This window comes from Punica granatum, chromosome 4, assembly GCF_007655135.1.
Source record: "Punica granatum isolate Tunisia-2019 chromosome 4, ASM765513v2, whole genome shotgun sequence".
NCBI lineage: Eukaryota > Viridiplantae > Streptophyta > Magnoliopsida > Myrtales > Lythraceae > Punica > Punica granatum.
The window spans coordinates 12,393,535-12,418,532 of NC_045130.1; the positions used below are offsets into that span (position 1 = coordinate 12,393,535).

At 36.4% G+C, this 24,998-nt stretch overlaps 2 protein-coding genes across 2 annotated transcripts; one reads left to right on the plus strand and one right to left on the minus strand.

Moving 5' to 3' along the window:
- Positions 1-1,811, plus strand: LOC116202730 (anthocyanin 3'-O-beta-glucosyltransferase-like). The gene has a single exon (XM_031534338.1). It carries the CDS (start codon positions 241-243, stop codon positions 1,723-1,725), a length of 1,485 nt encoding a protein of 494 aa, XP_031390198.1. The 5' UTR covers positions 1-240; the 3' UTR covers positions 1,726-1,811.
- A 241-nt stretch (positions 1,812-2,052) lies between these two features.
- Positions 2,053-12,414, minus strand: LOC116202729 (protein ENHANCED DISEASE RESISTANCE 2-like). The gene is made up of 22 exons (XM_031534337.1): positions 11,674-12,414; positions 11,348-11,422; positions 10,735-10,788; positions 8,916-8,981; positions 8,575-8,678; positions 7,936-8,003; positions 7,704-7,820; positions 7,580-7,620; positions 7,315-7,415; positions 6,653-6,748; positions 5,777-5,841; positions 5,563-5,634; positions 5,310-5,465; positions 4,414-4,649; positions 4,271-4,310; positions 4,036-4,190; positions 3,840-3,941; positions 3,475-3,519; positions 3,240-3,380; positions 2,652-2,747; positions 2,451-2,552; positions 2,053-2,364 (listed from the first exon to the last, which is right to left on the minus strand). The coding sequence occupies exons 1-22, from the start codon at positions 11,809-11,811 to the stop codon at positions 2,257-2,259; spliced, it is 2,178 nt and encodes a 725-aa protein (XP_031390197.1). The 5' UTR covers positions 11,812-12,414; the 3' UTR covers positions 2,053-2,256.
- Positions 12,415-24,998: the final 12,584 nt, after the last annotated feature.

The following is a 24,998-nucleotide window of genomic DNA, read 5'->3' on the forward strand; positions in this document are numbered from 1 at the left end:
TACACCGACCAATCGGAAAACCGTTACTTTTCCTTTCGACTTTCCCGTCGCCTTCTTCCACCAAACAGTCCACACTCAGTCACTCCCCCGCCAACCAAAACATCTTAGGATCAGTCTTCTCCTCTCGCCCCGCTCTTCTCCTCGTCTTCAATCAACTCAAATCGAATCTATAATAAAGCCCGGCCCGTCTCGACTGCATCCATCCATCCGTCCGTCCGTCCGTCCCCTTTCTTCGTAAGCATGTCCGGCGAGATTCTGGTGGTGCCCAAGAATGCGCAGGGCCACCTCTTCCCCTGCATGGAGCTCTGCAAACACCTCCTCTCGAGGTACTCCGTCAACATAACCCTTCTCGTCGACTCCGACGTCACCTCCTCCGTCCCATCCTCCCTCCTCCGATCCCCGCTCTTCCGCATCCTGGACGTTAAGTCGGGGTCGGTCCCACTTTCACCAGAATCGGACCCGCAAGGATTGCCTCTGGACCGCCAGCAGCACGGCGTCGTCATGGCCCGGGCCATCGAGGCTTTCCTGGCCCGATACGGCCCCGACTCGGCCCGTCCGGCTTGTGCAATCATCGACCACATTATGTACCGGGCTCAGGAGGTGTTCGCGAAGTTCGGGATCCCAACTGTGACGTTCATCACCTCCGGGGCCTGCTGGGCAGCGGTGCAGCACGCTGCGTGGGTGGTCCGGCCCGATGACATGAGGCCCGGTGAGGTCCGTGCCCTGCCCGGTCTGCCCGAGGGAATGGTGCTGTCCTACTCGGACCTCAAACAGAGGCGGCACTGGATGACCGGGCCTCCCCGCGGTGGCGGCAGCGGAGGCAGAGGAGGAGGACCACCGGAGGAGATGGGCGGCGGTAAGCCAAAAATGATGGGCGGCCCGCCATTTCCGGGTGGGCCCGCCCCGTGGGTGGAGGAAGTGAAGAGTGCGGCGGCTATCCTCGTCAACACGTGCGATGATCTCGAACGTCCATTCATGGACTACATGGCTAACCTGACTGGTAAACCCATATGGGGCGTTGGCCCGCTCCTGCCCGACCAGTACTGGCAGTCCGCGGAGTCATTGCTCCGGGAAAGGGGGATCCGGCCCAATAGAGAGTCTAACTACACCGATGATGAGATCATCAGCTGGTTGGACAAACAGCCGCCTAGATCGGTCATCCTCGTGTCCTTCGGGAGCGAGGTCAGCCCTTCCCCTGAGGAGTACCCGGAATTGGCCAGTGCACTGGAGGAGTCCGCACGCCCTTTCATATGGGTCATCCAGCGGAAGTCGAGCCCGGGCAAGCCCGATAGCACGTACTTCCCCCACGGGCTAGACAGCAGGGTCGGCGAGAGAGGGTTGGTCGTGCATGGTTGGGCCCCGCAGCTACTGATACTGAGCCACCCGTCCACGGGAGGATTTGTGTCTCACTGTGGGTGGAACTCCACGGTGGAAGCCATCGTGAGAGGGGTCCCGATCCTGGCCTGGCCGATCAGAGGGGATCAGTACTACAATGCCAAGTTGGTGGTGAACTATCTTCGGGTCGGGACGATGGTGTCTGAGGCCTACCCAGAAGGGATGGTGAAGAAAGGCAATGTCGGGAAGGGGATCGACAAGGTTATCGGCGATGAGGATATAAGGAGGAGGTCGCTGGAACTCAGAGGCAAGTTTGAGAAAGGATTTCCTGAGAGCTCGGTTGCTTCTATGGAATCTTTCGTAAGGGATCTCATCCTAAGAAAATGCTAGAAGATTATTATATATGTCTTCATCAAGATCTGCTCTCATTACTAATGGATTTCCATTTGAGTATCAAAGTCCTCATTTTCTCATCATTAACAATGCTTCATCAATGGTGACTAAAAATTAACTATTCGCCATAACATCGAATTTGGTTGAGAGCTTAACCACGGTAGAGCGTACGATTTAACCCAATTATGTGAGAACCACAATAAAACTGGAGCTAGCCCTCCGTTTGAAACTTCAGGCCGTGCAAATTTCTTGCATTTTCAGACTGCAATCATCATCAAAGATGATAAGGAATTAGATATGGAAATTGAGCTGTAGCCGACAGAATTCTCAAAAGGAAGGTATATGGAATAATCGGAGAATTTGACTACTCAAAAGCTCAAATGAGAGTTAATGTGAACATGAAGCAAATATCAACTAATTCATTTGTACTTGGAAGGAAAATCCCACTTGCAAATGAAGGTGAACTCAGGAATGAATACATCTATCTATATACCACCAAACAAATCGAAGCAAAAATCAGAAATCGGGTCAAGGTGATTCAGTGGGAAGCTCGGGAACAATAGCCGATGAAAGCTCCAAGTGAGAAACCCGCACAGCCCCAATCAACCGTTCGGGCAATTCATCAGTGGTATTAGCCTGAAACATGCAATCACATTAAGGCGGTCCTGAATGAGGTAGCCGAAACAGAGTTCAGGTTTTGGTGATGGAAGTGTAAAAGATACCTGTACAAGAAAAGCCATATCAACGACCAATGTTGTAATCACACCAATTACGAGCCCCAGGACTCCATTAGCGACCGTAGAAGAACCAATGTCAACATCAATCTGCAGAAAGAAAGAAAGAACTTCGTTAGAAACTGTGAAGAGAGATGCAACCAACCTGAGGAAAGGGCCAATGAAGGAAAAGGGGTACGAGGTAATTACTTCCAAGTAATTACGACACCGAATGTAGTTGCAATCAACAGCCTTTCCCAACAGACAAGGGGTGCTTCCAACACTTTGACGCACAATCCATGAACCCTACACATCAGTTCAGAGTTTAAAAATACATGTATAGTAAAAGGAATAATTGCTATTGATCAAAGGGTGAGCTATCAACGGACAGCCAGTTACAGGGTTCCTGCAGACGAACTTCCAATTAGTTTTCCATTTTCCATATACCAGGAAAAAGAAAAGGAAAGTTTCTCCAACTATTTAAGCAATCGTTTTCTGAAAATATATTTCCAATCTAAACAAATACAATTTCCACATTTTCACCAAACTGTTGCTGCCTAGAATCTCTGATTGCCAACTTCTGTTACAAATCACCATTCCTGTCAGCAGTAGTTCCCAGAACTATTTTGGAAATGCATGGAGATAAAGACCCTTTTTAAACAATTTTTGAAACACACGACTTGAGAACTTTTTGACCGAAAATAGATTCCAACATACCCTTAGATTTCATTAGTATGATAAGCAGCAACATATAAATCCTCATAAAAACTCAAGATATTCCAACTGCCAAAGAAATACCTTAGGAACTGAAGGGATGAGCTTTAGCCTACTATTGCGGAACTCATCATCACCATTGACAAAACATTGAAGAAGAGATCCAGTTACCAATTCTTTCATTACAAAATAAAATACCATACTATAGTGAGTAGATCCAGGCACCTGTGCAAAGAACAAGAATTTTATAACAGTTGGTTAACATACACGCATTTGTATAGAACATTCATCTAAGGCAAAAATTATGAAAGCCACTTACTTGCAAATTCACAACCAGAGAGAAAAATCCCTTTTCCGCAGCAACCTATTTAGGCATGGGCCAAAAGGAGTCAGTGAGATTATGCATCATAAAATTAGATTGAGGATATGTCAACTGAAAATCTAAATCTCACTTCATGTGGTTAGGAAATGAAGGGAACAGGCAAGAGTAGTCATCAAATCATCCCCCCCCCCCCCCCCCCCCCCCCCCCCCCTAAATAAGTACTATTGATGGATCTTTACAATAATAACAGCTCTCTGTCTTTCAAAGGGCAAGGAAAGAGCAACAATATCAACCTTCAGCAGCTAAAAAGGAGAATTATGAGCCGTAGTATGACTTATATATGAACATTAGAAAATTCTTGCCTGCGCTGCACATCCTTTCCGTCTGGCAACGTGGTCCATTCTCTTTGTATCCTTGAACCAATCAACAGCAACGAGATCCATTAAAGGTTTCCCCGCTGGAATCTATCCGAAAAGAAAAACCAAATATTAGAAAAGCAGAATGAGTGGGAGCAAAAGAGGGGGAAAAAAGGGAAATGAAAAGAAGATAATTAATGACCTTTGACTTGTCATAGCAGAACTGCTTGCTACGAACTCTGAAGTTGTTCCCGTCAGAAATTTTCCAACAGTCACGAGCATTATCACGATCATCACGCCGTAAATTTCCAGAGAAGCATGACAAATCAATATGCTCCACATGCTCTTCCTCCAGAGCTTTAATTCAAGAAAAGAAGTCAGAGCTTTTTGCTTCATGGTCAAGTTCCTCTGGAAAGGAATAAAAATAGACGACTTACCAAATTTCTTAACTTCATTTTCAGGTGGAGTGATGAAAGCCTGAAATAATAACAAAAGATGATGAGTTTATTTTCAGTTGCATAAAAAGCGCTGCCTACAAATGGTAATGACAGAATGCAGAACAAAGTAGGCCCAGGGCTACCTCTTGATCTGATTCAGGAATTTGATATTCTTCATCCTCATCAGATTCTTCATCCATCATGACAGAATTCCTGCTTCCAGCAGTCATTTGTTGAAGAGAAGGACCAGGAGGAACAGCAGAGCCATTAAGTTTCAGAGCCCTATTAGATGAAATTGAGGCTGAAGTCATATTAACCATAACTGGGATTCTTGGAGCAGTACTTCTTTCATCAGTCTGGGCAAACCACTCACGCAGCCCTACATGGGAAGGAAGAAATAAAGAATCAGGAAGAAGATAATGATGAAAGTTATCCTTTAAGATGTGCTAAGTCCACATGAGAAGGCCAAATGATCTCTTGGAACTTGCAGATTTTATCACTTGCAACAATGTTAAGATAAATGAGGACTTCCAATTCCAAATTCATCATGCAACTATTTGGAAAGTTAATTAAATTGATCTATGAGAAGCTTCAGTGGTCTAATTAGTGTAGTTGAAACAGCTTCAGAAAATTTCATAATCATAAGACTGACAAGGGATCCCGATTTACTGAGAAAAACTAAAGAATGAAGATGAATCCATTAATAGAGCCTCCTCAAGATGTCGCGCACACATCCACTGTTTTATTAATTCTTTTTTCTTTTAGTAAGCAACAGTCATATAAATGGCTCTGCTGCTGCTTACTGAATGGTCCTTCATTGAAGCAGACCTTTTATTTGTTGACACAATTTTCTGCTTCCAGCAGTCACTTGTTCAAAGATGACTGCTGGTCCTTCATTTAAGAAGACTTTAATTTAAGCAAACAGAGGGAAAGGATGTTTGAATGAAGAAATAAATGTATATCTCACAGCCTCTAAAATAAACACATTTATCATGAAAAATCCAATTTAACGGTGGAAAGAATAAAAGTTGGAACTAACCGGCAACACTATTCAACATCTGTAGGAGACAGTGCTGCTGAAATGATGGAAAATAACCTATACCCCATCCTTTCAAATCAATCTGCATAAGATGCTGCACCTGTGATCTAGACCTTCCATTTCGAGATTTTAGAGGGGCAATATTGAATCCTCCACCTGATGATAAGACCACTTAACTGTAAGTGTTCTGCTTTGCTCGATTGTCACTGTTATGCTTTGCACACTAATTTGTGGCCGCCAATGAATTACTTACTCTCAACGTGTGCCCGAACATATCCAGGTTGTGGGCCACAATTTTCATGTTCTCTAGAACGAAATAGTACAACTGCAGAAAACCAGCAAAACAAGTCATGAAAAGAAAAGCTGGCATTCTGCAAACTCATTGCACAAGACCATCAAGCACTCCTGTTGCCACAGTGTATCAACATAAAGGACCTCTTTGCAAGAAACGGTATTTAAAATATTACCATAACTTCCATCATCGTTTCGGCGCCAGTAACGGACATAGCAAAGATCCCGTGGCCATACAAACCTGCAAAAATATTGGTGTGGTTGGTTTCTGTTATATGGATCATACATTTGAAATCAGTCTCCAAGAGCCCAAGGAAGAAAGCACACGGGTAAGAGGCAACACTAGTTTGCAAGATCACTCTTATAAACAATGGGAGATATATTACAGCATGCCATCAACTAACAAGTCCAGTCACAAGGACAAGTTTGTGATCTCAGTGACATGGCTTCAAATAAATTAGTGAAACTAATATTCAGCATACCAAACATTTAGCCTGAAAGAGCACACAACATAATTTTTAATGCATTAGTAGCAATTTTCTCCACACAAAATTGTAAACTCATTCAATAAATCATTGACAACATGTAGTATTTCACACTTTACAATGTCCAATGAGGGTGCTCATATAAAAGTAGAAATATAATTTGTTGCATATTATCCAAAAAATCCTATAGCTAACAAAATTCTATGCCTATGGACAAAGCAGCCCAAGTGGCATAATCCGTCTAAAAGAAGTTCTGTGACAGTTACGAATGTTGAACAATGTCAGCTAGCTCATGCAAGTACAGCTTATCCAACACATTATCTTCCATCTCGTCAACTTAATTCTGACCATTTGGTTATCTTAACAAAACTTGGTCATCTTGCACCTATCAATGCAAGCACAAGTTGGGGGGAAAACATGAATATGAATATGTCATGCTTTAATAGAGTAAGAAAAAATTAAGGGAAAGGGATTCACATTTCAAAGCCAAGCCAACAATAGCACTGATATTTGGAAAATTCCAATATTAGCGGAATAGGAGGGGTTCAGTAACTAAATAGAAATTACATTGGAAACCAGTCGAGCTGAAGCCTATGGTAAAGTATTGCTGTATGTCCATCCACCTCCTCAACCAAGCTACCATACTGGAAACTGCAATCCCACCTACAAGACAGATTGGTCTGAGACATATCAGAGATGTGTGGAAGAGAGAGAATGTTGCATCCGAGTCTGAAGGACACTCTAAAAGCACAAGCTTTCCATATTGGACACTGGAATGAAATTCCTTTAGGTGCAGAATTGACATTGTCACTACCTACATCGAGTTTGAAAGTTAACTCGAGCAATTGATGCCTAACTAATATCTCAAAGATCATTGGGCTGATATGACTACATTAAAAGCTGTAACTTCAATCATAAAGCCATTACTGAAAAGCACTTTTAAGGGTTGGAAAATCTAGTACGACTAACACAGCACATGAAAAGCATCATTTTATCATAAACTGCGGTGATAGAATAAAAGATGCATAAATGTCTTGTAGATGTAACCATAGTTAACTCCATAAAACCCTAAAAATCCATAACCATATGCACTCAAATTAGCAAATATAAATACTTCCTGAAGAAAAAATTACCTACTCAAGAACAAAAGGGATGTTTTCATCTTTTCACAATGTCACAAGAACGGGGACCACTCTTATAAGAAATAGTTGAAAAAGGAAAACACCTACTCAAACCGTGTGCCATCCATGCTCATGACAAGCTGAAATATTTCTTCACAAGTAGCTTCCACAACTCCAACAGCCTTCATTGCTCTACTACAGCTCCTTGGCTGCACAAAATGGATTACAAATGAACTTGCTTGCAAACCAGCTGAAAGAATTAAAAAAGAAAATGCATACATATATTAAAAAATAAATAAATAGATACATCAGTGAAAAATCAACCTTAAATATCACAGGTGTGTATGGAAGAAAACAAGAGATAAAAACATACAAGGTAGTCAACTTCAAGAAGCTCTTCAAAAATACGAAGACCTGTCAGTAGACAGATAAAATGAGCAAACTAGATTTATCATCATCTGCCATAATATATAGAATGATGCATAATCTAAAATTACCATTTTGACACTGCAAAAGCCGCCAATGCTTTTTAGAAAATGCTTGGTTGGCATTACTTTGATGTGACAAGTCTACATCGAAATCTCGTGTCCAGTCAAGTACTGAATCAGGAGGACCTATCATTGACAAAGCAGAATATTTAATGAGCAAAATGAGTAGTGATAATTAAATATTCAGCAGTCCAAACTGAAAAGATGAAAGGAAAACATTCAGCAGAGAGATTTGAAGAACCATTTCCAATTGTGGTCCGCCGTAACAGATTTTGATGACGTTCATCTTCCTCCTCCTGGGCACTATTCCTGATAATGCAAACAATTCTTATCATGGACCAAAAGAACTTAATATCATAGTGGATCATAGACAAGACTAGTTGCATGACTACTTCTATGAAATTTAGAGAGAAGACTTAAGTGAACTAGATAAGCTGTTTAAGAAACCAATGGAAAAGAAACAGCCAATCCAATCATGCAACAAACCAGACAGCGAAAAATTCACCCGCAGCGTGACTCCACCTTTGATCCTGGGCACTGAGCTTATCATGTCCCTGACCTTTCAATCCTAATATTTGAACACCTCACTTCAATATCTTTTGCATCTCTACCCATTTTTCTTTCCCCAAACAACAGTTAAATTCCAGAAGAGGAGAAGAGGAGAAGAGGGAGGGAGTAGCAGGTGAGGAACAATAATTATTTCTTTTAGTGTTGTGATCATCACAATATTATTCTCAGTGGTACGGAAAAAGAATGACTCGACAAACTTTTCCATATTAAAGGAAAAAAAAAGTAATAATTAGAACTGTCAAAGTACAGGCATCAACATAATTAACTCACACAAGGCCAGCTAACAAGAAAGTGGAAACTGATAACTTACTGACTTTCACGATCTGATGACGAACCTGTCCTGCCATTGTCCATCCCAGATTTGTATTCAAAAGAAACAAACTTATTACCGTTCGGTACTTGTGCTTCCTGATGCTGTGAAGAGCACAAAAGAAGTGAATCCATGAAACAAAACATCAGACCAGATCTACGACAAGATGAGGACAGCATAAATGTTCAGCTTGACGTCACTACTGTTATGGAAGGACTTGAAGGAGTATGTTTCCATTCAGAAGATAAAGTGAACTCAAGACACTATGAACAGGCAACATCTAGGGTTAAGCTTCATGAAAAGAAGAGACGAGACATGTCTTTAATATACAGGAGACAAACCTGATCGATCACAGACTCAATTTTTTCCTTCCATATCAATGCCTCAGGGATGTTAAATGCTGCCATCTGGGAAAACCACACATAGGGATAATCTTAGCAAAACTATATTAAAAAAAATGCATTAGGGACTGCATTGGATTCCACAACTAACACAAGTTCATGATCACAATTTGCGCAGGTCCACAGCTATATTGTAGGTTATCGACTTTAAGGGCAGCTTATGATACTCTAAAAAGATAGTATATGTATATTTATATATATATATGTATATATATATATATATATATCTGCGCGTGTGTGATAAAGCACATAAACTTGACATTAGAAGCACATCAATAACCTAGCAAAAGAAAAGCAAAAAAAGCAATAAAGACCAATACATACATAACATATATAAAGCCTAGAGTACTTTTGAGGATGATAAAGTTTTGCCGAGGGAGATGGACAGGCCTGCTATGATGAGATATTAGGAATCAACTTGATAAATACTCGAGCCAACCTTAACAATAATTAGCTCAATAGCCCATAGGCCTAATCAAGCTTCCTTAAAGTAAACACTGCGTTCCTCAACAAGCAAGTTCCACCCAAATAGTTATGGGGGCACGCGCTACTCACACAAATTCATCTACTCTTCTCCATCTCATTCCTTTGCTTCAATTTAATCTGCAAAATCCCAAAATCTTCCCCTACCTTTTGAATACCTGGTTCTAAACCTTATAATGAGTGATCCAACAAAGCATAAGCTCAAGTTTAAGATCAAGTTTGATATCCTCAAGGCTAGCCAAGCTTGAGCTTGGGAATACTTCGCAGGAAACGGGAGCAGTACAACCTTAAAACTAACTCTCTTCCATCAAATGTCACTGCCCAGCTCAACACTAGACTCTAGAAATACATTTTTATTTTCTTGATAATGTAATGCTTTTTAGGAACTTGAAAATTTTCTTAGAATCTTAAACAAAGTTACAAAAAGTCTTCCTAGAAAAAAAAAGAAAAAAAAAGAAGGAAAAACTCATTGACCAAAAGTTTCAATATATGCAATGGCTTGATTTTACAATATTGTACAAATGCATCAATTTTTTGTACTTTTCTATTTATATAAATAAAGTATTTACTAGAGCTAACTCAATTGGGTGGCCTTGACTTTTATTACATAATTTTTCTTCATTCACCAAAAACAAAAATTATCATTTGTAATCAAAACTTGAATCTCCCCCGGAATGACATTAGGATTTGGATTCAACAAAACCTTATCTAGTAGATTCCATTCATATATCATTCCATTGAGGTGTCTAGATTAGCTTATAGGATATCTTACACACAAGAATTTAGACACCGTGTGGAAAAAAAATTGCATAAAATTGGAGATTTGCAAAGATTAAAACAAAGATGATGAAATATATAGGTCCAATGACTAGTTTCAATAAAGCACATCAATTACAACTTCAATTTTGAGAAAAACTACCCTTAAGCTCCGCAAAACCTTTCAGAATTTATTAAAACACTACAAACATTTGAGGTCTCATCTCACAAGTCCAAGATGACTTCACACCCACTATGGCATTAACTCATAAACCCTTATTTTTTGTGCTCAGCGTAGTACTCTTTCAATTCAAGCCATAATTATAGTCCTACTAGTAACTCTAACTCCAGATATTTCTGGAGAAACAAAAAAATTTGAAAATTGATTTTGACTTCTTCCACAATTTGAACTCTCAGTCAGCAATCTCATATCTATTCACAAGGAAAATTCTCTCTGCTGATGATTATGGCTATCGAAAGAGAACACGCAAACAGAAAGCTGAAAAGAAAAGGGGCATACCGTTATCCGATGGTACTTGTCCTTCTTGTTGTAAACAGACAATACATAAACCATCTGTGAGCAAAAGACTCTATGAGTAAAATAAGAAATAAATAAGTAGAAATGTGTAGTGATAAAAAAGCAAGCATCATTAATCATTGAATGCGTGATAAGTAATGAGAAGGCCCAGATGATCTAGTGGGGCATAAAAAGATGTTATTTGACTTCACTAATTTCTTCCCAGCTCCACCATGCTAAAAGCTTATCTTTTAGCTCAACAAAAAGTCCAGCTGAACATAATATAATAGTCTTAGATTCAGTCATAAATTATAATCGCACAAGAGAGATGAAATTTGTCATCTTGGGAAGGAATTCATTATTCGTAACCAGTTGAAAGTTAAGAGATTATATAAAATGAACATCACTCTGGTTATCCTCCTTAACATCAAAATCAAAATAATTAATCATCAGAGTTCAGCAGGCCAACTTCACACAAACGAGCATGGTTACTGAAATCTATATCATCAAACCATACACTGGACTATCCACCAACATTGATAATTTTCTGAAGCAACTCAAGTGGGATAACAAGGAACTGAGAATGACAACTCCAAGAACAGTACGACCCACTTACATGTCCATGATGGGTCTTCAAGCCACGATCCTCCACTCTACAGTTGCCATCAATCACCAAGGTCTTGATTGGGACCTATCAGGCACAGAGAAACACTTCTAGCTCAGACTTGATTCTCATGAAAAATCAGCAGCCAAAAAAAAAACCAGAAAGAAAGAAGCGATGAAGACCAACCATAGTAAGCAACAATCCAGAATTAGATTTCTATTACTTATCAAGTAAAACAAGGAGATATTTGACAGAAAATGAAAAAGAATAAGTGCAAAACGAAATTGTGAACTGCGAGGCACGGAGATTCGGAATTTGGAAGCATGACAGAACCGAACCTGATTGTTCTGAGGCTTCTTCTTGTAATAAGCCAGCAACCGCGACTCGAGCACAAAGTATCTCATATGAATAAAGGACCGGCCGATTTTCCGACGGCCGTACCGGACCATCCACCCTTCATATTCTACCTTCGACATCTCTACCACGAAATCAGAGAAATCACGACAACAAAGCTAACTTCGAGACAGCCGGCGCTCTGGAAGCCAAGATCGGCGGAAATCCTCGCTTCCGAGAGATCAGCGGGACCTAAGTGACCTGATCGTTCATAATTGGCGAATCTGCGGCATGGATTCCGCGTCTCATTGCTCGGGAGCTCGATCGGGAGTTTCCAGCAGCTCAGGTCACGAACTCAGCATTGCGATCCAGTCCGCGGTTCGTGCATGGATTCCGGCAGCACCACCGGCCGGCTGTTCACGTAGGACAGAGCAGAGCAGAGAGAGAGAGAGAGAGACAGAAGGAGACAAAGGACTGTGCGAAGATTCAACTCTGCTGAGAAGGATTCAGCTCCGGGGAGAAAAATGAGCTTTCCATTACATAAAAGCGGTGCCTTTATGAATTGCCCCCTTTCCTTTTTTCTTTTTTTTGTTGAGAAATTTGAGTTTTGAAGGAGGAGAGGACGAGGTGGGGAGATGAGATGAGAAGGGAAGCGCCGGACACGGCGAGGTTAGGGAACCGCCCAGAAACGACGACGTAGTGCTCGGGGTTCAGACGACAGCTTCGACTGATGGGAGATCCTGACTGACTCAGTCGAGCGATCCCACGACGGTGGAAGAGGCGGTGGTTCCCCAGGATCTTCTGACGTGGCGTATTCCCATTGGCTGGTAAATGTGAACGCCATCATTGAAAATTTTGAACGGAGGTGGCGTCCTGTACTTTTTTTTTTAATATTTGATTTATTTTTAATTCTATTCCTTAGAAAAATAACACCAACTAAGATAATATTAATGAGCACCCGCGATTATTCCATGAATGTCAGCAAAATCATCAAATTTGAGAGAAAAATCATGTCATGCCATACTTAACACGAACAACAAAGATTGTGTCATACCATGCAATTTTTAAATATTTTACTAAATTTTGAGTGATGGACAAATATTTTTTTTTCTTCTTTCTTTATTTGATGTGTATTTAAAAGTCCAACATACCTTAACTCCAGTTCAAGACGGGTCAGCTCATAAAGTGATAAAAATCTCTTAATATGAATTTTTTTTCATTCACAAAACTTCAACTCAATATTTTTTTTCTTCTTTCTTGTAATTTGTGAATTAATTATAGTTAATTTAATTTAATTTTAGCCAAGATATGAGTAAGTAGCCATCATGGTCGGGTATGAGACTAACCTGCGGTTAAAATAACATTTTGGAATTTACGGGGGAACGTAATTGATTGTGTTGTTAATTATTCACAACAAAATTTCCTAATGCTCACCTAAACGATTAATGATCTATTGATAATGTCCAGCTTCCTAATATAGAATATCAAATGAAATCGCGTTGATTAATAATTAGGGGGAGGTTATGACTTGGGCTCGTGGTTCCTCTTCTTGGCTTGGCGGGCCAACAATTTCTAGAATTTAATTTGATGTTAATTATGGTGAAATCAACAAAATTCTAGGATATTCTTTTAGGAAGATTCTTTTAAAATAATATATAAATTATTCAATAATGGTGAGATTATGTTCATGCCAGCTTCCGTATAAGCAAATCGTCCGCATCGTTTTAGATTAGAGGAGTAACTAATAAGAGAGAATATTAGATGAGATTAGCGTATATATTATAATATTAATATACTTCCAGACCAATTTTGCATGTTCCCCTACGTCATCTATTTCTTTTGCGCCGTCCATGAGATATGATTATCCTTTTACATATGTCACTTCGATCCGATGCATTATTTTTATACTCATTTAGTATATTTTAGTACAATGACATAAAAATATGAATAAACTATTTTTCAAATTTTAACTTAGAAGATTTTTCTTGTTAAAAATAAATGTTTTCAAGTCGTGGAAGTTATACCAAACACCAGAAATTATCGAGAAAAAAATATTAAGTATGGGAAACAATTCTTGGACACTTTCTGCGCATAGCATGTCCTCACAAACAGCCCAAGCTAATGGTGACCTGAGGCTCAGTAATGGGTAATTAATACATATCCAATGTTGATGATGAAATATACATACTCTCTACCTGTGATAAGCACGATTTTCTTTTTGGTCATTCTTTTCAATATTTTTTGGTAATCAGCGGTATTTATTCAGGCTTTTCAATATTATATAAATGTTAAAAGAAGATTGTTTATTAATTTTAATATTAAATAATAAAATTAATCAATAAAAGAAATGTTGAGGAGGAACAAAAAAGATGGAGGGAACGGTGAGAGGAGAGAAAGAGGAGAGAACAGAGGGGAGAGAGATTTTTTTTTGTCATAAGGTAAAGTTTCACTGGATTTATAAGCGATTGGGTTTATCATCAACTCAAAAACTCGAGCCAATAGATTGAAGTACACAATCTCTTATAAATTCTTGAATTTCTTTTTAATTTTTCCATAGGGACAAAGGAAATGCCTACTGCCTAGTACAGCAGAGAAAAAGAAAAAAACTAGCATACACAAAAATGGGGTATAGAAGAAGAGGGAGAAGTTTTTTTCGTAGTCAATAAAACATGATTTAATTAAATTATTATTTTAATTTCTGATAATCTATTAAATTAATAATTTTATTTTGTGATTCGCATTTTAGGAATAAAAAATATTACCCCAACTATCTTTCTTTTTCGGGAAAAGTATTGTTTTGATCCTCTACCTTACATCGCTTTTCTATTTTAGTCCTATTTTTATTATTTTCTTTATTTTCGTCCTTTACTTTTTGCTATTTTTCTATTGTCATCTTTTCGTTACTTACATTGTTAATATTGCTGACGTGGAAGTCGATTGGATGCTTACATCAAACATTGTGACATAGGAATGTCTCATCTCATTAAATAAAAGGAAAATCATGTAAAGAAAAAAATATATATAAAAAAAAACATAAAATGTAAGCCAAGTTGAAAATAACTCCAGCGACATGGCCGTCCTCTTCTCATGAGGTTGGGTGTTGTGAGCACCTTGATCATGATATTGCTTTTGGTTGCTAGAACAATTGGGCTTCTCATTTGTTCCCTGACTGGCTTTTCGTTTGGTCCTTCCAAATTGAAGCTCACAATCAGAGGACTTTCAGGCAAGTAAACAATTCATCAAACTTGTGAAATTGAAGCTCACAATGAAAGGATTTCAAGCAATCAAACAACCTCAAACCCTGATTACATTAAACTCGTGAAGAATACACGATTGATCAAACAAGTCTTAAGAAATTAAATTAACCTTCTGTGAAGATAGACGAGATGGGTGGAAAGGGAAAAGTTGTATTCGGTGAAGGTTGAAGTCATATCGGGCCTGTTGTGGCCAAGATGGCAATTCAAAGTCTGATTTGGGTCGCCATCTGTTGTTTACTTGTGCTCCCCAGCAGAGGCCTATTGTCGATTTTTTTTTTGGTCGAGCCGCTGAATAAGATGGGTAGATGGGGCAATGGCTTCAATTGGCTTATTTATTTATTTTGATTTTTTTTCTTTCTTCCATTATAATTAATTTTATTTTCATGATTTACGCTTTAAATTGAAGATAGAAATCCCTGTGTTAGGATGTCTGACATGGGCATCCAGTCGAATTCCATGTCAACAATATTAACAACCTAAGTAACGAAAGGATAACAATAGAAAAGTAACAAAAGGTAAAGGACGAAAATATAAAAAATAATAGATATACGACTAGGACAGAAAAGTGATGCAATGTACATGACCAAAATAATAATTTTCCCTACTTTTTTTTTTACTCTTTTTCATTCGTAATATAGTAAGACTTAGAGTGCATTTGGATTTAGAGTTGAGCTGAGTTGAGTTTTGGTTTTAATTGGTTTGTAATGATTGTATTGTTGAATTATGAGAAAAAGTGTGAAAAAGTAATAAATAATTGAGAGAAAATAATGATTGTGTTGTTAAATTGTGAAAAAGTAATGAATAGTTGATAAAATTTAATATTAAAAATTGAATTAAATGATTAAAAAAAATTAAAAATGAAAAAAAAGTAATAATTGTGATGTTGAATTAAAAATTAGTAAAGTTGAGTTAAATAATTTTCAAAAAACAAACGCACCCTTAATTATTTTGTGGGGCTCTCATTGAAAGTAGCAGCACCATTCACTGCCCCGGTCTCTACTCTATTGCTGATGCTAATTGACAGCAACGTATCTTTTTTTGTGGGCTTGCCGTATATAGCCAAAAACTGAAAACATTGATGAGGAAATTATGTTCAAAATTCCAAATGGAGTAAGAATGAAAGCCTCCATATGATGGCCCTCGTTAAATCCCCATATTTGTTCTCCATATCTTAAGATCCATTGACTTATACAATTCCCCCTTTCTCTTTCTTTATTTTTCTTTTCTAAATATATATATACTAGCCGTGAAGCCCATGCGTTGCACGTGATAATTATATCAATTTTTTTTTGAAAAATTATAATAAAAAAGAAAAAAGAAAATTTGCTTGCAGAATAAAAAATAAAACAAAAATAAATAAATAAATAAATAACATTTGCGTTTAGTGATAGAAAGGATATCATACTTTTTGAGAGACAAAACTTACATGACCAATCTTAAAAAAATGAAAAAAGCAAAAAATTAGAAAAATAAATAAAAGAATGAAAATTTTCAATAAAAATGAAAGAAAAATCAAAGTATAAATTTAATTAACTCACTTACATCTAGAAAGAGACATAGTTTCGAGAACTCGCTTTAAGTTGTAGACGTAATCTTTGTGAGCTAAACAAGCTCATATTTATGTGTGTGATTCATATTTATAACTATCATACAAAATATGGATAAAATATAATCTGATTTTTTTCTTTACGATGAATAAATCTGATTTTTTTAAAAAGAAAATATAATTTATATATATTTATAAATATTATATAATCTATTTTTAAAAATAGATATCTGCAAATATATAATTCATGTATACCTTTTCTTACTATATATACTAAAAGTTGTCCACATAACCATATATTGACATATTTTATATTATGTATGAATATATACTAATATATATACTTATTTTGATGTTAACATTTATTTATGAAATATTAATTTTTATTTTAAAAAATTTGAGATTATTAAATAATATCTATACATATAATAAAATCTTCTCATTTATTTCAAATACATTACCTTATACATATTATAAAAATTAAAGAAATGAAGAAATTTAAATATTTTTTATTAAAAATAATTAAGAAAATAAAAAAATATTTTAAAAATCTAGAAAATTTTGCATGTATCTACAAAATATTATCTAATCTATTTTTAAAAAATGGACATCTATAAAAAAAATGTCATTCATATATATTTTTTCTTATTATATATACTAAAAGTTGTCCACATAACCACATATTAATATATCTATATTATGTATGAATATATAATAATACATACTTATTTTGATGTTAATATTTATGTCATCAAATATTATTTTTTATTTTAAAAAATTCAAGATTATTAAATAATATATAGATTATAAAAATTTAAAAAATCATGAAATCATCTTTTAAGATGAGATATCTTTTAAAAAATATTTTTTCTTAAAAATAATTCCGAAAGTTAAATTTTTTTAAAAACCTTGAACGTTACATTTAAAGAATTCATATTGCATTCAACAGAGATCACGTATTATCCAAAAGAATTTTTGGTTTTATTAAATGTAATATTATTTTAGAAGATTTTGTTGTTAATTTTATAATTAAGTATAATTTGAAATTTTAAAAAACACAAAAACCAAGAAATTACATTTAGAAACAGATCGTTTTGAGGTCATATTGGATAAAATATTAACTTTCTTATTAAAAATTTCAATATTATTAAATAATATATAAATTATCAAAATTAAGGAAATTAAGATATTAAATTTTAAGATGAGTTATCTTTTAAAAAATACTTTTTATTAAAAATAATTGCGAAAATTAAAAATTTTAAAAAAACTTAAAAAGTCCATTTAGAAAATTCATATTGCCTTCAATTGGAAATTATCGTAACATCCTATGGTTTTTTATTTTTTAAATGAAATATTATTTATTTATTGTTAATTTTATAATCAAAGATAATTGAAAATTTTAAAAATTTAAAATACTGAGAAAATTTCATTCAGAAACGGAATATTGTAATGCCATATGGTGAGGTCCACCTCTTATTTTACTTTCATACATGTGTGTGTGTGAATGGGAATCCTTCGGGATGTGATGATGATTATCCCACGTTCCAAAGGCGGCTAATCTCGTCCTCCCCTCACTTCCAGAAAATATCAAAATAATAGGAGAATAAAATGGGAAATGATTGATTACATTCACATATTCCTACTTCGATTTTTTTTTCTTCCTTTTGTACAATTGTTATCTTTCTGCAAATTACATGTTCCAGTCCCAAGTTTTAATCATAAGTCTTCGGCCTCCAGCTTGCTATAAATTTGTTTAGTATAATATTAGCCGATTTACAAGTAAAGCATAAAGTCTATTAATTTAAGAACTAATATAATCATGAAATTCTTTTACAATAATAGATGAAGTACTTCATCTTAATACTAACCGATGTCATCAGATACCATGTGATATACAATAAAGATATGTTAAGGGGAATTACATTTTTTATTGTAAGAAATCAAGGCACGTACGTTTTACTAATTTTTCATACCATTGCTCCTTTTCTTGGTAACCACTACTTTGTTCATATAATACTGAAATTAGAATGGCTTGCGTCACTGTGGGTCTAAATTTATTTATATAATTTAAAACTCATTCAGTGAAGCGTATGTCCTTTTTCATTTTCTCAGAGCTATTTTAATCTTCTAGTTGGATAAATAAAATCTCATTCTTTCATCTTTTCGGTGACTATTAGAGTGCACGAATGCAAAAAAAAAAAAATTCATATGTAAATAAATCTTAATAATTAATAAACGGGCACGATTAGTTTTACTAGGAATCGAATCTGCTACCTCAAGGTCAATATTAGAAAAAAAAATAGAAAATGTATTTAGAAGGCAACATTAGGATTTATGAATCAACCTAAGACAGGTGTCAAGTAAAGTAACGTCACGTATCAAGTTAAAAGTAATACTTACTGACTCGAGAAACGTCACGTATCAAGTTAAAAGTCGAGAGCTCTCTTTTACCTTTGACACACAGATGCTTAGGGCACAAGACATGAAACCGTTTATAAAGGATTACTTATCTGGTGTAATCATCAATTATCCTTTTTATTGGTGATTTATCAATGTATATGTATATATCACGTGTACTTAGGATAGATGAAAAATAAATGTGACGTTTAGCTTGTTATATGACAATAACCAGGTCAATCGGAAGCGCAATGATTTATAGGGTTATTGGAGCCCAAACTCCGATATGTGAAGGGGCAGAAGTCTCCCAACTCGTGCTTGAAGCAGCTTGGGCGGTGGCCACTTAGCAAATTGGTCAGGATGTACCGCGAATCCAAATTCAGTGAATCTTGTTATAATTATGCCTCAAATTAGACATTTTATTTCACAATAAAAATATATACATGGTTATGATCAAATATTTATTTCTCTGCGGGGAAAGAATTAAAGTATAAATCGTTCACATGGTTGGAATATAACTTGTGAATGCGCGAGAGACAATTGCAACATCAGCTGCCCCCGCCAATGACTCGCTAGGACTGACATGAACACTTCCCATAAATCCTTTAAAAAAAAAAAGAAAAAGAAAATCCCATCTTTGAAAGAAAATAAATGCGCAATTCTTAGGAAATAAATTATTTTTTTCGTTCACAAGGGAGATCATGGGTTTAGTGTAATGAAATACAAATTATAAAATATATCTAATAAAGAGATATGGATAATCCTACATAAATATTAAATATAGAATCTTCCGATTAGGATGGAACAAATTATTGCTCACAAATTATTATTGAGTCTTATAAATGAAAAAATATATATCTATATTAATATATTTATATTGTCCAATCAGTCACATTGGCGGCAGGTTACCTATCAAAAGGAAAGAAGACCTATAAAAAAATACAAATACTCATTGTGATTTGAGATTATGATAAATTGAATTATGTAATTTTTCGAGAGACAATAGGTTTATTTCGTGAAATATAATGGACATTACTGTTGATTTTTTTGTCAATTTTGGTCTTTAAACTTTTTTTTTGTCATTATTACTCTCAAACTTTTAACTTTTTTGCAATTTGATTCTAAAATTCGAGGAAAAAAAAAAGGAAGGAGCTTGGGCCGCCGGTCGGCAACCCCAACCCCATCACCAAGGTTGCCGACACCTACAGAGGATGTTGGAAACCTTGAGGGTAGGGTCGGGGTCGCCGATTGGTTGCCCCAACTCTTGAATTGATCGGGGATCTCAAAATCGAGATTCCGATGGATTCTGGCGTGGGGGGCGCCAATCGCGACCCTGACCCCACCTCCATGGTAGCTGGCATCCTTTATAGGTGCAGGTGACCTCGATGGAAGGGCCGCAGTCGTCGACCGGCGGCGCTAACCCCAACCCCAACCCTTCCTTTTTATTTTTTTTATTTTAGGATCAAATTGAAAAAATTGAAAGTTTGAGTGTAATAATGGCAAAAAGAAAAGTTTGAGAATCAAAAGTGATGAAAAAATTAATGGTGAGGTCGATTATGTCTCGCGAAGTAGACCACAAAATGTTATTTGTCTATAAAAAGCTATTGGATCTAATTTGTTCCAAACTCAAACTACAATGAAATTTTTGTACTTTTCCCAAAGAAAAAAGAAGGTTAATGAGCTCTATATCTCATAGCTAAGAACACCAGAGAAAACTTGGTCTTGGAATATAACTTGTGCGCTATTCACTTGGATTTGAGAATACCAGCTAGTGCTTGCGTTGGTTGTTCAGTTTGTCTAATATGCTCGCGGTTGAATACGAGAGTCCGAACATTGCGCAGCGGGGATGACAAGGTTAATATCATTGTTGCACACTATTTTACTTACAAAAAAAAAAGAACACCATAGAAAAGCCAATTTTTAAAATCCAACTTACGATATATATTTTTTTCTATGAGTATCTTACGATATTTGTTAGGTGGATAGTAAGAAACCTCAAAGATTAATCATCCATGTCGGATACAGTGATAGATAGTTGCAAGTCTGAAATGGGAGGTTAAATGATGAATTCAAAAACAATAATAAATAACGTAATCTTAACAGGTTCAAGATGTTAGTTAAGTGGATATTTATTAACAAAAGTTACCAAAGTTAAAATCTCCTTGAGGTCATGTTGTAGGCATTCATTTACGCGAACCCACTAATTACGTCAAGTGCGTATCACATGTACGTACAATTTGGCATGGTAGTCCCGAAAAGTGGATGAGTGGCCGAGTTAGGCGATTTTGTTGCCAAGGCTTTTGACACAACATTGTGTACTCCACCATTTCTACCGCAGTATCTATTTTCAGTTTGAAGGCGTCGTTTGGAACTCACTGAATAAGTTCTATGTTAGTGAAAGTAACTTTTCAATCTTCATGAATGGGTCCAATTTCGGATAGAAAATGAAAAAAATCAGTGGGCTCTTTCGTATGTGTAATTTTTTTTCGGTTACAAAAAGAAATTTATGGCCTAATATAAGAAAATAAAAAAAAAATCTAAATAAAGAGGCACAGGTAGTCTCATTGATAAGAATCAAATCCGAAACCTCTACGTTACCAAGCGAGAGTATTAGCCGTTACACTACACCCCTTTCTCTCATATGCCTAATTTCAATGGGTGGAATTGGGATCCAAATGATTGGTGGATCTGATGCTGAGTGAATCCGACCAACTGGAAGCTACAATACAAAAATAGAACAAATGTCCACTTCGAAGGGGGAAAAAAAATGGAAGAGAGATTTCAAAGTCAATTTATATATATTTGCAAAAGATTCCTTTACTCTTTGAATGTATAAGCTCATTTTGCATCGAACATACCTCATTCTGCATCAAACATTACCCTCGCAACTTTGAAATGAAACATTTAAGATTATTTCCCCTTCTAGCGGATACAAACTTATATTCTCTTTCTTCAAAAAATTGATTTTTTTTTTGCTAGTTTATGAAAGTATCATTGTAATTCATAGACTATACATGTACACCTTGTCTTTTGTCGAAACGAAGATTTGAACATATAGTGATCAATCAAAGAGGGTATAATGCAGTGGCGCACGCTTTCGCTTCTTAGTTAAGAGGTTGCAGGTTCGATACTTAATGGGACTACTCTTACCCTTTTATTAATAATAAATTTTTTTTTTATTATATTAAGTCCATCAGTCTTCACTGTAATAAAAACATATAATGACCACAATAAAATAAGATGAAGTTCTCAATAATATATAGAATGACACTGGAGAAGTCCGGTCAAATCAAGATGAAGCAGTCTCATCTTTATTTGGCTCAATCCAATACCGTAATCTTAATTATCCACATTTTCATTGATATCCTCCAAACACGTCACTGCCAAAAGCTCTCTCTTACCAAATGACAACTACACTGAACAATGGTACAACAAACTGACCATATTGGTGGATGAATTTTTTTTGGAGGGAGGGAGAGAGTTTAAATTCTTGTGGTGAGTTGGGAAGGTAAATTACTCATGTAGTACAAAAAGTTTGTTAAATGTAGCACTATAGTACAAAAAGAATTTTTTGCTACAATTTTGTACATCGATTTTCAGAATTGTTTCAGTGTAATGCATTATGTTAACTTTTTCTTTATGGCGTCAGCTATTATTGATGTGGTAGATACTAATTATCACTTTTGTCACATGTAACTAATTATAGGGCGCCATATCATTAATGATAATATAAATTATGAAAATTTTAAATAAAAAATACTGAAAAATAATAAAAATGCAGAAAAATATATTTAAAATAAAATAAAATAAAATCTCCCCAAATTCTCTCACTCGCGAATCTCTCTCTCTCTGCCTACTCTCTTTCCTCTCTATCCACACTCTCTCTCTCTCTCTCTCTCTCTCTCTCTCTCTCTCATTTGTCTCTCTCTACTCACACTCTCTCCCTGTTCGTGGCTACTCTTACACCGAAAACTAGCAAATCCCCAACATTTCAAACACCAGAGTAATTCACCTTTCTTTGAGATAGAAGGAAAAAAATCATCTTGAAGGAAGCCGGTTTCAATGATGCAGTCGAAGAAGATCTCGATTGCTATGGAAGGGGTGTTTGCAATGGTGTTGAAGAGGCTATTTAGAATGAAAGATGGAAACGGGAGATCAGGTCACAGATACAGTTGAGATTCAAAAGAAAAGAAGAAGACGGAAACGGGAGAAGAGGAGAGTGAGGGCTCTGACAACGGCGATCTGAGCAAAGGAGAGGGGAGGGCTCTGACAACAACTTCGGCACCGGCATAGAGAGAATATGGCAAAAGAGAAAGGAGAGAGAGGGGGAAGGCAATGGGAGAAAGAAAAAGGGATGGAGGATTTTCTATTTTAATTTTTTATTTATTTTAATTAAAATTTTAAAAATAATATTTTATTGTATTATTTGGCTACATCGGATGTGTTAAATACACGTACCATGCTACATCGAAAAAAAAAATAATAACGGCGTCAGTTTCTAATTGACGGAATGCACGTTATTGTAACCAAATTGAAAGAATTTGTACTAAATTGTAGCAAAAAATTCTTTTTATACCATAATGTTACATTTAGTACATTTTTATACGGCCAGTGTAGTTTACCCGAGTTTGGTTGGTGATGTCTGGTCTTTATTGAGCATAAATTGCCAATCAGCCCATAATCAGGGGGTCTTATCAAGAATCAAGATCGAGGGGTGCCCCCTCACAAACCCTTCTCTCTTTTTCTCTTTTTTTCTTTTAGTGTTTTATTTATATCTTGTTTTTTTTTATTTTTTGGAGCCATCGAAGAAGTTGACATTTTGCTCCCCTCAATCCAGCCATGATTGCTGATGGTGAAAGTCAACCACATAATTGACCATTAATGGTGGAAGTTCCATGGTAGCCGGAATATCAAAATCCGTAATCAAAATCATTGGATCATTGTCAACAGCGGGAATAATCCAATGGCCTAAGATGTAATATAATCTGCGAGGACCCACATCCGCATTTGAAATTTCACGAGCAAACAAAAATGTGGGTGTGCTGCGAGAGATTCGACATTCACCCCCTTTATTCGAACGGTCTATTAACAAGCAGTCACACATGAAGGAGAATTACGAACTCGTACTTGTGCTAACTGTTAATGTGATTGGGTCCGTCATCCTCGTAGTTATATGAGAACAAAATGGCTATGTTGCACATAAAAACATGGAGGACCATATCATATTCATATGCACGATCGTGGGCCTGGGATGGGCCTGGATTAAATCTTCATAAACAGCATAAAGCAGCCTCTAGCCCTTAGCAAGCCTACAGTCGAATAAATGCTTTTATCTTGTTAGTATTAAATTTTTTCAGTGTGCACTATAATATCCGAAAGACTAATAAACTCTGACTAATTCAATTCGACCTACTGCTCACTAAAGAGTAAAACTTTTCTAATTATAAATTTTCTCCGTTCAAAATATTAAAATCCGAAACTTTATTTAAGGAGAACGAGCGTTAAACCGTTTGAATCGATTCATATTGATTTTTTTATTGGTATTGAATTAAATGCATAAGAAATGCCCGTTGAATAACTACTACACCAAATTCGACATGCATCCACAAAATGAACAGTAGCCATCGAGTTATGTATCTCCAAGTAGGGATGTGCACAGATACCGGATATACTCAGAACTAGTCAAAACCTACCTGTTAGGGCAGAGTCCGAGTAGTTCATATTAAAAATAGGATATGATTCAGGTATTAAAATGAGAAACCGGTGAAAATCGGTTCCGATTCTGGTTATTGCATATAGGGTACTCAGAACCGAAACCGGTACCCAGATTACTAATTTAAAAGATATATTAAAAGTCTGAAACTATAACCCATCTGCCTCCCCAGTCGTTCTCACTCTCTTCGCTCTGCCTCTTCTCTCCATTCCCCTTGTTCGATTTCTCTGAGCTGAGCTCCAATCCAACCCAAGTGTCTCCATCTTCTATCTCTCGCACTCTCTTCTAAATTTCGGCCTTCTGCTCCGTCCCCTGCTCCAAGCCAGAGCATCTCCTACGCTCCGCCAAGGTAAAATTTCGTTTTTTGTAGGTTTTCGTTTTCTAGCGCCTAGTTCTTCGATCTGATGGTCGCTCCCA